The sequence below is a fragment of the Phyllobates terribilis genome, unplaced genomic scaffold (assembly GCF_046119375.1).
Source record: "Phyllobates terribilis strain yellow unplaced genomic scaffold, ASM4611937v1 Scaffold_2__4_contigs__length_985480577, whole genome shotgun sequence".
Classification (NCBI taxonomy): Eukaryota; Metazoa; Chordata; class Amphibia; order Anura; family Dendrobatidae; genus Phyllobates; species Phyllobates terribilis.
In genome coordinates this window covers 807,787,716-807,800,250 of record NW_027362762.1, presented here as the reverse complement: position 1 = coordinate 807,800,250, position 12,535 = coordinate 807,787,716, and the positions used below count along the sequence as shown (strand labels likewise).

The window sequence follows — 12,535 nt, the reverse complement described above, 5'->3', positions numbered from 1 at the left end:
ACAAATGCACAAAGCATGGGCAACAAACAAGGAGAATTGGAACTACTAATGCAGGAAAAGGAATATGATGTCATTGGAATCACTGAAACTTGGTGGGACGATACACATGATTGGAATAAAAGGCTAAAAGGATACAACTTATTTGCAAGAAATAGACTTGATAAACGAGGAGGAGGTGTTGTATTGTATGTTAGAAAAGCGTATATCTGCACAGAGATTGAAGCTTCAGAGACTGGGAGTTCTGTGGAAACTGTTTGGGTAAGAATACAAGGAGAGAACAACGGAAAGGACACCATTGTAGGCATTTACTACAGGCCACCTGGGCAAGCTGAAGATATGGATGAACTCTTTATGTATCAAATGACCAAGTTCTCCAAAAAATATGACGTAGTGGTCATGGGAGATTTCAACTATCCAGACATTTGTTGGGAATCTCTCTCAAGTAAAACTAACAGGTCAAGCAAATTCTTATCCTCTCTTGCTGACAACTTTATCTTCCAAAAGGTAGGGGAGAAAACAAGGGGATCTGCTACTTTGGATCTAATTCTTATAAACAGGGAGGAAATGGTTGAGGAGGTAAAGGTGGCTGGGACCCTAGGAGGCAGCGATCATGCTATTATAGAATTTTGGATAACTAGAGGAGGAAGACATGTGAAGACTCAAACTTCAAGGTTAGATTTTAGAAAGGCAGATTTTAAGAGACTCAGACAGAGAATAGGAGGGATCCAATGGCTGGATGTCCTTAAGGACAAAAATGTCCAGGAAGGATGGGAAATTTTTAAAAATGAGATTCTCAAAGCACAATCGTTAACAATCCCGAAAAGTAGGAAGAATGGGAAGCATTTAAGGAAACCAGGATGGATGAACACAGAACTTAAACACATGCTAAAAAGAAAGAAAGAAATGTTTATTAAATGGAAAGAGGGAGGCATATCTAAAGAAGATTATAATGCAGTCTGCAGATCCTGCAGGGCACGTATCAGGTTAGCTAAAGCTGACAATGAATTAAGGCTTGCAAGAGATGTCAAAAGCAATAAAAAAGGATTTTGGGGGTATGTCAAAAGTAAAAGAAAAGTCAAAGATGCTATAGGATTTTTACAGGATGAAAATGGAGAAATGGTAAGAGAGGATGTTGAGAAGGCCGAACTTTTTAATTCCTATTTTGCATCTGTTTTCTCTCAGAAAGAAAATGTAACATCAACTGATCTTCACTGTCCTTTTAAAGGAATAGAGGAATCCAAGTTATCAGTAAACAGAAAGATTGTGAGGGAATATTTAGCTAACATAAATGAGTTCAAGTCTCCAGGTCCAGATGAATTACACCCCAGAGTACTGAAGGAGATTGTAGAAGAAATTTTAGAACCACTCTCCATAATCTTTGAAAATTCTTGGAGAACAGGAGAAGTCCCAGAAGACTGGAGAAGAGCAAATGTTGTTCCGATCTTCAAAAAGGGGAAGAAGGTGGACCCAGGGAACTATAGGCCGGTGAGTCTGACTTCTATACCAGGAAAGATCTTTGAACAAATTATTAAACAACATGTATGTAAGTACATGGATAAGAATGAAGTGATTAACCAGAGTCAGCATGGGTTTGTAACTAACAAGTCATGTCAGACTAACTTAATTTCCTTCTATGACAGAATCACTGACTGGGTGGATCAGGGAAATGCTGTAGATATAGTATATCTTGACTTCAGCAAAGCATTTGACAAAGTATCTCACAACATCCTTATTGAAAAAATGACCAAGTATGCAATGGACCAGGCAACTGTTAGGTGGATTCATAACTGGCTTAGTGATCGGACTCAAAGGGTGGTTGTAAATGGCTTCACATCCAGCTGGATGAATGTCTCAAGTGGGGTACCACAGGGCTCCGTCCTGGGACCTGTATTGTTCAACATCTTTATCAATGATTTAGATGAAGGAATTGAGGGTAAACTGATTAAATTTGCTGATGACACAAAGCTAGGAGGGATAGCTAATACTAGAGAAGAGAGAGAGAGGATTCAAAAAGACCTAAATAAACTGGAGCAGTGGGCAGCAACCAACAGAATGGTTTTTAACAGGGAAAAATGCAAAGTACTACATCTGGGCAATAAAAATGAAAAAAGCATATACAGAATGGGAGGAATAGAGCTAAGCAACAGTACATGTGAAAAAGACTTAGGTATACTAATAGATCATAGACTGAACATGAGTCAACAGTGTGATGCAGCAGCAAAAAAGGCAAATACAATTCTGGGATGTATTAACAGAAGCATACAGTCTAGATCACGTGAAGTCATTATCGGTCTTTACTCCTCTTTGGTCAGACCTCATCTGGAATACTGTGTACAGTTTTGGGCACCACATTTTAAAAAAGACAGACAAACTGGAGCAAGTTCAGAGAAGAGCGACCAGAATGGTGACTGGTCTGCAAACCATGTCCTATGAGGAACGGTTGCAGGATTTGGGAATGTTTAGCTTGCAAAAAAGAAGACTGAGAAGAGACTTAATAGCTGTCTACAAATATGTCAAGGGCTGTCACATTGTAGAAGGATCATCTTTATTCTCATTTGCACAAGGAAAGACTAGAAGCAATGGGATGAAACTAAATGGGAGGAGACACAGATTAGATATTAGAAAAAACTTTTTGACAGTTAGGGTGATTAATGAGTGGAACAGGCTGCCACGAGAGGTGGTGAGTTCCCCTTCAATGGACGTCTTCAAACAGAGGCTGGACAGACATCTGTCTGAGATGATCTAGTGAATCCTGCTTTGAGCAGGGGGTTGGACCAGATGACCCAGGAGGTCCCTTCCAACTCTACCATTCTATGTTTCAGTCAGTCTCCTGTCTGACTTCAGCTACATACAGGCTGAAGCCAGACAGGAAGGACACCATATATGGCAGAGCTGGAGGCGGTCATGTGACCTCCAGCTGCCATAGCAACCCCAGGTCCTCAAACGAAACGGAGGTCTTCGGAGGTAAGTAAGACGAGCCCCTCTCTTCCTGCTGTCTCCTATATGCCGCGATCACTATAGATCACAGCATATAGAAGACAGCAAAGGGTTAACATCACTGGGACCTGATCTAATCAGGTCCCGATGATGTACCCTGTCAGAGCTAACGCTCTGCACCGGAATCACAGTGCTTGCAGGACCCTGGGGGTCCTGAGCACTGCGAGACCACCCACCGTTTTTAAACGTCGGCACTGCACAGAGCCCGGCAAGCGCCGACGTTTATCTACAGTGGGCGGTCGGGAACCGGTTAAATAATGCTTTATTTTCAGCATCTGTATAAACTAATAGTTGCACAGAGACGTTTTTTTATTCCACATCACCATTTAAAAGTGATTTATCCAAGGCAGAATATTGCCCCATAATAAAAATCAAAAGACACTTCTCAATCTGAATTAGATTTATTTTTGCGTAAAACTTTACATCCTATCAAATGCTAAATCATGACACGTTATGCACAAAACACATATAACCTAAGGAATACGGTAAAATTCCCAACTACATAGTGGCTGTTTTCTAACGAGCGCCAAATCTGCCTGACTCAACGCACACATTTTCATCAGCTACTTACCGGACCAATTTAAAGTTGCCCTTGGTGTTGGGTATGTCTGTGGGAAATTCATCAGGGGTGCTGCTGCCGCAGGAACGGTAGCACTCAGGCCGAGAACAGCTCGGGTCATCAAGTTTGTAGATCTGCAATGCCAGCAGTCATTAAACAAAGCACATCAGGGCAATAGAGTTTTAGTGTTATGGAAATTACTTTGCAATAAATCTAAAATTATCCTAAATTGTAGGCAGCCGGTCATCATTGAAAGACCGGAAACTCAGCACAAACTTCCAAATTAGAGTTGGATGATAATCTGAAATATCAGAACCAGACTAGTGAACCTCCTCTGAATATAGAGACCATGTTAACGAGAGATTGTCATTAGTGGAATAAAATCCCAGGTATATACCGTATTTTTCGGACTATAAACACACATACACACACTGTGGAGGGTGTGGGGGGGGAGCGGCAGTGGCGTAGGAGCAGGGCACAGGAGGCAGCTGCAGCCTACACTGCCCCCGCTGCTAAATAAAAAATATTCACTGCTCTCCACGCCCATGGGCATGGGGGCCACTGAATATTCATTCTTCTTATAGCCGGCACACAGTGTAGCCGCAGCCGTGCGATAGCGTGTGCCCGTTATTAAAAGGGCATGAATATTCACCCCTCTCCACGCCCATGGGAGAGGGGTGAAAATTCATGCTCTTTAATAGCGGGCACACGCGATCACCCGGCAGCAGCAGGAGCCGCGCTGCGGCTACACTGTGTGCCGGCTATTAAGGAGAATGAATATTCAGTGCTCCCCATGCACACAGTCCCAGCGTGGGGAGCAGTAACGTCCCGCAGCTGATCTCACCTTGTGAGAGCGCATGGCAGTGATGCCATGCGCGGCTCACATGGTGAGATCAATGCTGGCAGCAGAGCAGGACGCAGCGCTGGAGCACAGGGAAGAAAGGAGAGTACAAGTGTTTATTTTATTTTTTATTATGTGCAGCGTGATGGGGACGAGGGGTGCCATGCATGCCAGGATGGGGGACGAGGGGTGCCATGCATGCCAGGATGGGGGACGAGGGGTGCCATGCATAATAGGAAGGGTGGGCATATGTACAAGGATGGGTGATATTAACAGAATTGGGAGACATTACCCCTATACCAGTGTCAGCAGCAGATCCCCTCCCCCTTAACAGTGCATCGTGACCACATTTTTTGCTTCATTTTTTTCTATTTTCCTCCTCTAAAACCTAGGTGAGTCTTATGGTCCAGTGTGTCTTATAGTCCGAAAAATACGGTAGATTGTATAAAAAAAAAAATAAATAAATAATGTGTTTGTGTATATGCAATGTGAACTCACCTTGGCATTGGCATATCCAAGCTTGATGGTAATGTTCCTCTCAAGTTCATTCTTAAATCGGACAGTGTGCACACCAGAAATGGCTTTTACTACGGTTGACTTTCCATGGGCTACATGACCAATGGTACCTAGAACAGCAAATCTGACCGTTAAGGTAATGCATCACAATTTATATTAAAAATTACATAAATATTTGTAAAAACAATATAAAATCTACTATACTAAAATGGATTATTTTTTTCTGCAGCCAGTGGGGGCTGCCATTTTTATTTGCTGGTGTGTATGTGTCAGAGCACGACTTAGCGCTAACACGGCAGCCTCAGCGCACAGGAAATGGTGGTCAGACACTGACCGCGTCTCCTATACTACGGCCGATCAGCTGTGAACAGAGCACGCCCCTGGCATACGCAGTTCACACCAGTCGGGGGAACTGGGCGACATTTTATTGTAGTGAACAAAGACCGGGACAGCCTGTTCGCTATACCATTACGAGGAGCAGATTTTACCTATGTTAATTGTGGCTTGTCTGCTGATGATTTCTGGCGAAAGTGGAGTCAACTTGGTGACATTCTGTAAAAAATAGAAAGTGCTTTGAAGACATATTCCATGAACATTTTATAATCCATACAATACACATTATCTCTTAACTTTATCGCCGAGCTCTTCCCCGAGACCTGGGAATCTTTGACATTGTCTTTTTATTATAGGCAGAAATAAGGCCTTGTTCAGACATCAGTGGTTTATCTCATGCATCAGAATGTGGAGCGGTGCTCATTAGTGTTTGGGATCAGATATTTTTCTATTTCAAGCGTTTGGTCAGTGGCTGTTTTTACCATCAGTGTTTGAGCCGTTATCTTCACTAATGGAAATAAATGACAGAGCTTCACCTATCCATTACACTGTGATCATGGACAGCACACCGACGCCGTACGTGATTTCCTCAGACTTATATGGGTAATTGTGATCTAGGATTTGGATCAAAAACCAAAATATCACCGTGATTTTTTGCAGACCATTCAATCTGCAAAAAAAAAACATGGACATGTGAACAGCTCCATAGGTTATAAAGGGTAGGTATTCTAGCTGAAAATACAGCTAGGACATGTACATAAAAAAGAATGTCTGAATGAGGCCTAAGGGTTAGGAAAGCTTCTCTACCCGATTTCTGGCGGTCACTTACAGCCTGAGACCTAATATACACCAGCAACGTTGTGTTATCAGCTAATGCCAGGGATACATACAGCAAGCAAAGCATTTCTTCTATAGGAGCAGCAAACACTGCAAATAGCCTATGATCAATGGGGGTATGGTTCCTGAGACCCCCCACCGATCTCAAAATACGGCTGTGTAGTGCGCAGCTCCTGTACACCGCACGCAGTGTCTACAGGCTCAATAGTAATACCATGGGCCGCTCACCATGCACCCCATGTACTGGCCACTGCAGAGCTGATGAATAGGGGCAGAGCTGCAGCCCCCAGACACAGCCAATATACAGTGTACAGGCCGTGCTTTTCAGACTCATACAACACCTAGCCAGTGTGAGACCTGGTGCTGGGCCGTCCAACAATCTGATATTGATGATCTATCTTTATGAAGCCTCATTAAACTCTAATATGTACTGTGCTGAACATTTCCTAAAATCTGTACTGTGTTGAGGAAAATCATACCAAGAAACAGCATTAATTACACCGCGTGTGACCGCCAGGAGGGCATTAACACTATATATAATGGACATCACTGATAAGAGCTCCACAGGAAGAAAGGTCTGACCCATGAGAGATGGATGGACAAAGGGTGACTCACATAAGATGTGTCAGGACGCCCAACAATGGGCCTAAAGGGAACCAGTCATTGTTTTTTAGCTTATAAACCCACCCATCACCTTTAAGATCATAAGAATGAGGTTCCTGCAACCCCTTTATATCCACAGATGTGCCATTGCATACCTCAGAAAAAGTTTTTCTACTTGTCCCTCGCTGTATGTAAATTGCACGGCCCAGACTGATGGGTGTCTCCACATTGTAATCAGCGCCACCCCGATCCCTTCAAACACCGCCTCTTATAAGTACATGTAAGTGGATGAAGTCTGTCATCCACATGGCACCCGAAGTCTTGCGCCTGCGCACTGGAATCGGAGAGCTGTGCAGACTCCTCATTGAGCCCTATTGAACGGCCAGTGATTCCAGCGCGCAGGCGCAAGACTTCGGGTGCCATGTGGATGACAGACGTCATCCACTTACATGCACTTATAAGAGGCGGTGTTTGAAGGGACACAATGAGGGAGACACCCATCAGTCTGGGCCGTGCAATTTACATACAGCGAGGGACAAGTAGAAAACATTTTTTCTGAGGTATGCAGCGGCACATCTGTGGATATAAAGGGGTTGCAGGAACCTTATTCTTATTATCTTAAAGGTGATGGGCAGGGTTTTGAAGCTTAAACAAAAAAAAAAAAAAAAAAAAAAAATTGTGACAGGGTCCCTTTAAGGCTTTATTCACACATCAGTATTTGTATCTCCAAAACACAGAACAGGTTTCAATCTTTCCATTACAGTTCTATGCAAGTTACACTGCTGGTTTTGGCATACAAACACTGATGCAAAATATCAGAGGACGGATACTGACACATGGATAAACCCTAATAAGGGTACGTTTTTGACGCTGCGTGTTATGCAGCGTCAAACCTGCAGCGTCCAGGTGTTACAGTATAGTGGATGGGATTTCTAGAAATCCCATGTCCACTATGTGTCTCCGTGCACCTGGGGGATCACCCATGGATATGTGGCGCGTCTTTCAGGACCGCAGCATCACAATTTCTCTTGTGGAGTCGCTCATCTCCGCAAGAGAAATTAGATCAGTACAGTGTATTGAATGCGGTAAACCCGCATGGTTTAATGACCACATGCGGATTCACCAGCGTTCATATAAAGCAGCGCTTTGGACGCAGCATACAGTTTGCTGCGATCAAAGCACTGCCTGTACGGATCGTGTGCACATAGCCAACGCTAATAATTCACCAATAGCCAGTGCTGAAGTCTGCAGCTACCAAAGCGTATTGAAGGGGGTCAGCAAATATATCCTTATTAGTGTTGAGCGAGTATGTTTCATTAACCCTTTCCGGCGAGCACGCTCGGGTGCTCACCAAGTATTTTAGCGTGCTCGGCATTTCTTTTACTGTCGCCGCGGTTGCAAGCGTCATGGCTGTTAGACAGCTGTCACACATGCAGAGTTTGCCTGTTCGAGCACGAAATGAAGAGCATGCTAAAATACTTGGCTAGCATCAGAGCGTGCTCGCCGGAAACGGTTAATGAAACATACTCGCTTAACACTAATCCTTATGCATCTTGACAAAAAAAAAAAAACAAACATAAAATTAGGCTGGGCTCCTTTGGAAGCCGTATGAACGACTTCTCTATTTGGAATTACATTGAATCCGTGTATACGAGGCCATGGATGGAGTAAAGTATACGGTGGTCCACTGTCCATTATCAAAATAGACGATCGCATGCGAACAGGCCGATATATTCATACTGATCTGTAAGCACCAGTGACATCAATGAGACCCTGCTGGTCAGCATTGTTTTCCATTACCATCTCATAGCGATCAGCAACATAACCATTCCTGGCTTTCACACCAACATGAAGCCAATCTGACACATTGTGACCAGAGCTGTGGGGAGTCGCAAGAGGTAGAAATGTACCGACCCCAACAATAAATATGATCATGTATCATTAATAGAATTCACAGCTTATCGCACATCTACTTTCATAGGAATTTACACACAAGCCATAAGGAAGTCAAAGTTGCAAATTTGATTCACAGTCTCCATAGCCCTGATTGTATCATTAAGGTCTACAATGAAAGCCATATACAAAGAAAGTGATGTCAACAGGGATCAAACATGCAAAAAAAAAAACATCACAGAAAAAAAAGCAAAAACCTCAATATTAAATACATTGCAGAACGCAGCAAGCCCCTCTTGATAAAGGCGAAAAGTGCAAAATATTGCTGAAACAACCACTCGCACGCCTAACAATTCACATTGAAGGTGGTTGCCTAGTATTAGTGTTATTTATTTTTTTTATGGATCAAACTTTGATAAAACTAACTTGGGGGCATGAATAGTCGCCACCCTTTAAGCGCAGACTGCCTATGCACCCTAGAAAGATTAACCCAATTACTGGATGTTAAGGCCACGGTCCCACTATCAGTATTTGTTCAGTATTTTTTCTCAGGAGTGGGAGCCACAACCAGGAGAGGAACAATCAGAGAAAAGGTATAATAGAAACAAGTCACCAATTCTGCATTTATCACCCACTCCTGGATTTGGCTCCCACTCCTGAGAAAAATACCGAATACAGAGAATGGAGCTGTGGCCCAATAGCGTTTTTCTGAAGACAGATTCGCTTTAAAATATATTAGACTGTTCCAGACTACAAAACCTCTCTTTGGGTGCATTTTACCTCTTTTAATACAGGTTTGAGGCCATTTGTGGGTGAAATGTTGCCATGAATTATAAAAGGATAAAATAAAGGTAAAATTTTTCACTAAGGGTACAGCCAGACAGCGGATAAATCAGACCGCAGTGCACAGACTGGCCGGCAGCTCTCCTTAGCCAAGCGTGACAGATGCATGTATTTTTATATAGCTGTCACGCTTGGTCAGTAGAGCCGCGGCCAATCCGTGCACTGCGTGCTGATCTTCGTCTTATTTATATGGCCGTCTGACTACTCCCCAAGAAGAAACTAAGCATAAAACGCCTGACTTTTTGACTTACAACTGTTTGGACGGTCTTGGTGGAATAACAAAAATTCCACTGTTGTGTTGAAGTAAAGCACCCAGACAAAAGAATATCAAGACCACATCAACCTCGGTGACAGGTGTTAACCCCATTGCGTGTTTGGATGTCTCATTTCAGTACTAATGTACATTGATTTGATACTGCTCTGAATGTTTCATAGAGACTGAAAGGGTTAATCCTGCTCTTTCAATGTCGCATTCACAGGCGAGCAAATCAGAGGACCACAGATTCAGATGCCTGCTGATCACATTTAAAGGGAACCTGTCACCATGAAAATACAGTCCAATCTGTAGGCACCATGTTATAGAGCAGGTGGAGCTGAGCGGACTGGTATATAGTTTTGTGAGAAAGACTCAATATAAATCATGTTTTCATCATATAATCCTCTGCTTTAGTGTATTACGTTACACACAATAACAGATCTTTATAAAAAGTATTTATATAGTCCATTTATGATATGTAAATGAGGCCTTTGACTAGTTGTGTCTCCAGACTAGTCGGCCCACTTAGCATGTTATGACGCACACTTGGGTATGATATCATAACTTACAGGTGTCATCGCCAGCGCTATAGTTACCTGTGCATGTGTGCGGCTTCTTCCCCTCACGTCACTGATCCTCTGAAGACGAGTGTACGTGGGCCGGCTTCAGAGAGACACACGACTGGAAGCGCAGAAGACTTCTGACCGTGCGCAGAGCGCCTCTCTGAACCCGGGACGCACTTGTAAGTCACGTTCTCATACTCACAGGGGCTTGATAACATGATAAGTGGGCCGACTAGTCTGGAGACACTAAAGCCCCATTGACTAGTCAGAGGCCTCACTTACATATCATAAACAGACTTTAGAAATACTTTTTGTAAATATCAGTTTGTGTGTAATGTAACACACGGCCTGTCAGGCAGGAGATCTGCAGACCACTGCTGCTGGCTCTGGGGGCACCGGGACCGGACAGCTTCCCTTTAATTCCCAGGGCCTATGACTGTAGGCTTCCCGGTCACTCCCCGCAGTGGTGGATGGGAGAGCTGAACGTGTGGGGGTCTCCATATTATCGGCCACTGCTGCTCCCCCCATACGGTGTATCTGACGCCTCCTGTCCGCACAGAGACTCGTTCAGGAGCGGCCGGTGCAGAGCAGTCCAGGCTGTGAGCGGGGAGCCGCCCCCGGCCGCGCACACACAGCCCCGGTGCACACTGCGGCTATACTCGGGCCTGCGGTGCGGATCCCGGCAGAACACGCGGTGGCAGATAAGCCCAGCCGGCATGCTGCGCTCATGTGTCCGCTCCTCCTCACCGCCGCACACTGGGGCAGCAGCTCTCCGGCATCGTCCGAGGCCGCAACACAGAAGAACTCACCAGAGTAGTCAGATCCTGCTTAGATAAATGCGGCTGTCCCAGAGTCACTCCCGGCTCGTCACCCGCCATCTTGCTGAAGAGGAAGTCACTGGCAGACTACAGGCAATCCCAGCATGCCCCATGGAATCACTTCCGGTTCAGGCTGCGGTCCGCACCTCGACATCAGTTTGTGAGACCCGCCCTTTCTGCCCAAGGGTTGGCAAGTGATTGGTGGACGAACGGTGATGTCACGATTTAGGGGCGGGAACGTAGAGGTTACAAGCTGAGTGCCGGGTAAAGCCCGTAGGGCCGAGCTGTGCCGGTTACGTGCTCATTCATCCGCACAGTCTCACGGGGCATCATCTGCGGGGCTGTGAGCTGTGTAACCGGAAGTAGATCATTCACACTGAAGCCTCCTCACAGCAGCAGCACTGAGCACACTGACACTGCAGATGATGCAATCCGACCACTGACATGGACAGCAGCGCGGATCTAATGACCTGCAAACACCACCATGGGCGAAATACAGGGAATCCCAGCGCAGGACTCAGCTGCTGTGTAGAGTACTAGCTTACTGTAATCACATGAGAAGTCACATGTGCTCACTACATCTGCCCCTTTCAGTAGGATCAGGGCAATGCGGATAGGAGCACGGGCAGCCCATAACTATTGCCTGGGACGTACAGAAAAGGAATGAAAAGAATGAACAGAACTTATTGGTCCAATTCATTCCAACTTACTGGTTTCTTTGGCATCTTAGATGTGGAATGAACATAGGGTACATGTAGATTGCAGAGAAATGAACACATATCCTGTATAAACTGGTGTATATTATATTACCTGTTAGGTGGGAATGAACTAAGTGCCAAGTGGGTCACCACTCCAGAGGCACTTTGCACTTGGGGGCTTTTGATCTTCCTCGGCCCAATGGCATTGATCCTGGGGGGCTATGCTTTCCACCAGATGACTATATGAGCCACCTGGCGTACTAACAATCGCACCAAACCCAGTGTGCATTATATCAATCTACTAGGGCGGCCTCCGGCTAAGCCGCCTTTTCAAAAGATACTGCACTTGATCATCTTGGCCAAAAGGCTGAGAAACCCCAATCTTTAATAGCCCAAGTAGTGGCACCTAGCCCTACCAAGACACGGCACCAACAACCCCCATACGTGTGTCTTTCCCTTTCTACCTGCCTCTTGGGACCAACCCCCTTGTTGTGCAGAGGCGCTTATACCCCACTCCCTGCTACATTCAATTCAACTTGTGGGAGAAGGACACACATGCCCCCACCAGATGCAGGACAGGGAATGCTAATGGAGGCCTAAATGCACTATGGTCCATGTAGGCGACTGGAGGTGTTGCATTGTTACACCTAGTTTCAAATCTGGTGCCTTTCAGCTGGTTCCTCTGTTCTCCTGTATCATGTAATGAGCATATAACTGTATCAGAGGTATGTGTCAGCATTTGCTGAAGGTTGTAGAGTGAGGAAGTGCTGACAGAGCA

The 12,535-nt window shown here is 44.9% G+C and overlaps 1 protein-coding gene across 1 annotated transcript in view; it reads right to left on the bottom strand.

The window, feature by feature from the left end:
* Window positions 1-11,202, bottom strand: part of EIF2S3 (eukaryotic translation initiation factor 2 subunit gamma) — a 36,393-nt gene extending 25,191 nt beyond the window's left edge. The window contains exons 1-4 of the mRNA XM_073667526.1: window positions 11,051-11,202; window positions 5,402-5,465; window positions 4,896-5,023; window positions 3,569-3,690 (exon numbers count right to left, since the gene is read on the bottom strand). Of these exons, the coding sequence (XP_073523627.1) occupies window positions 3,569-3,690; window positions 4,896-5,023; window positions 5,402-5,465; window positions 11,051-11,119 (383 nt within the window). The 5' untranslated portion in view covers window positions 11,120-11,202. The remainder of the gene's footprint in view (window positions 1-3,568; window positions 3,691-4,895; window positions 5,024-5,401; window positions 5,466-11,050) is intronic.
* Between the last annotated feature and the right edge of the window lie 1,333 nt (window positions 11,203-12,535).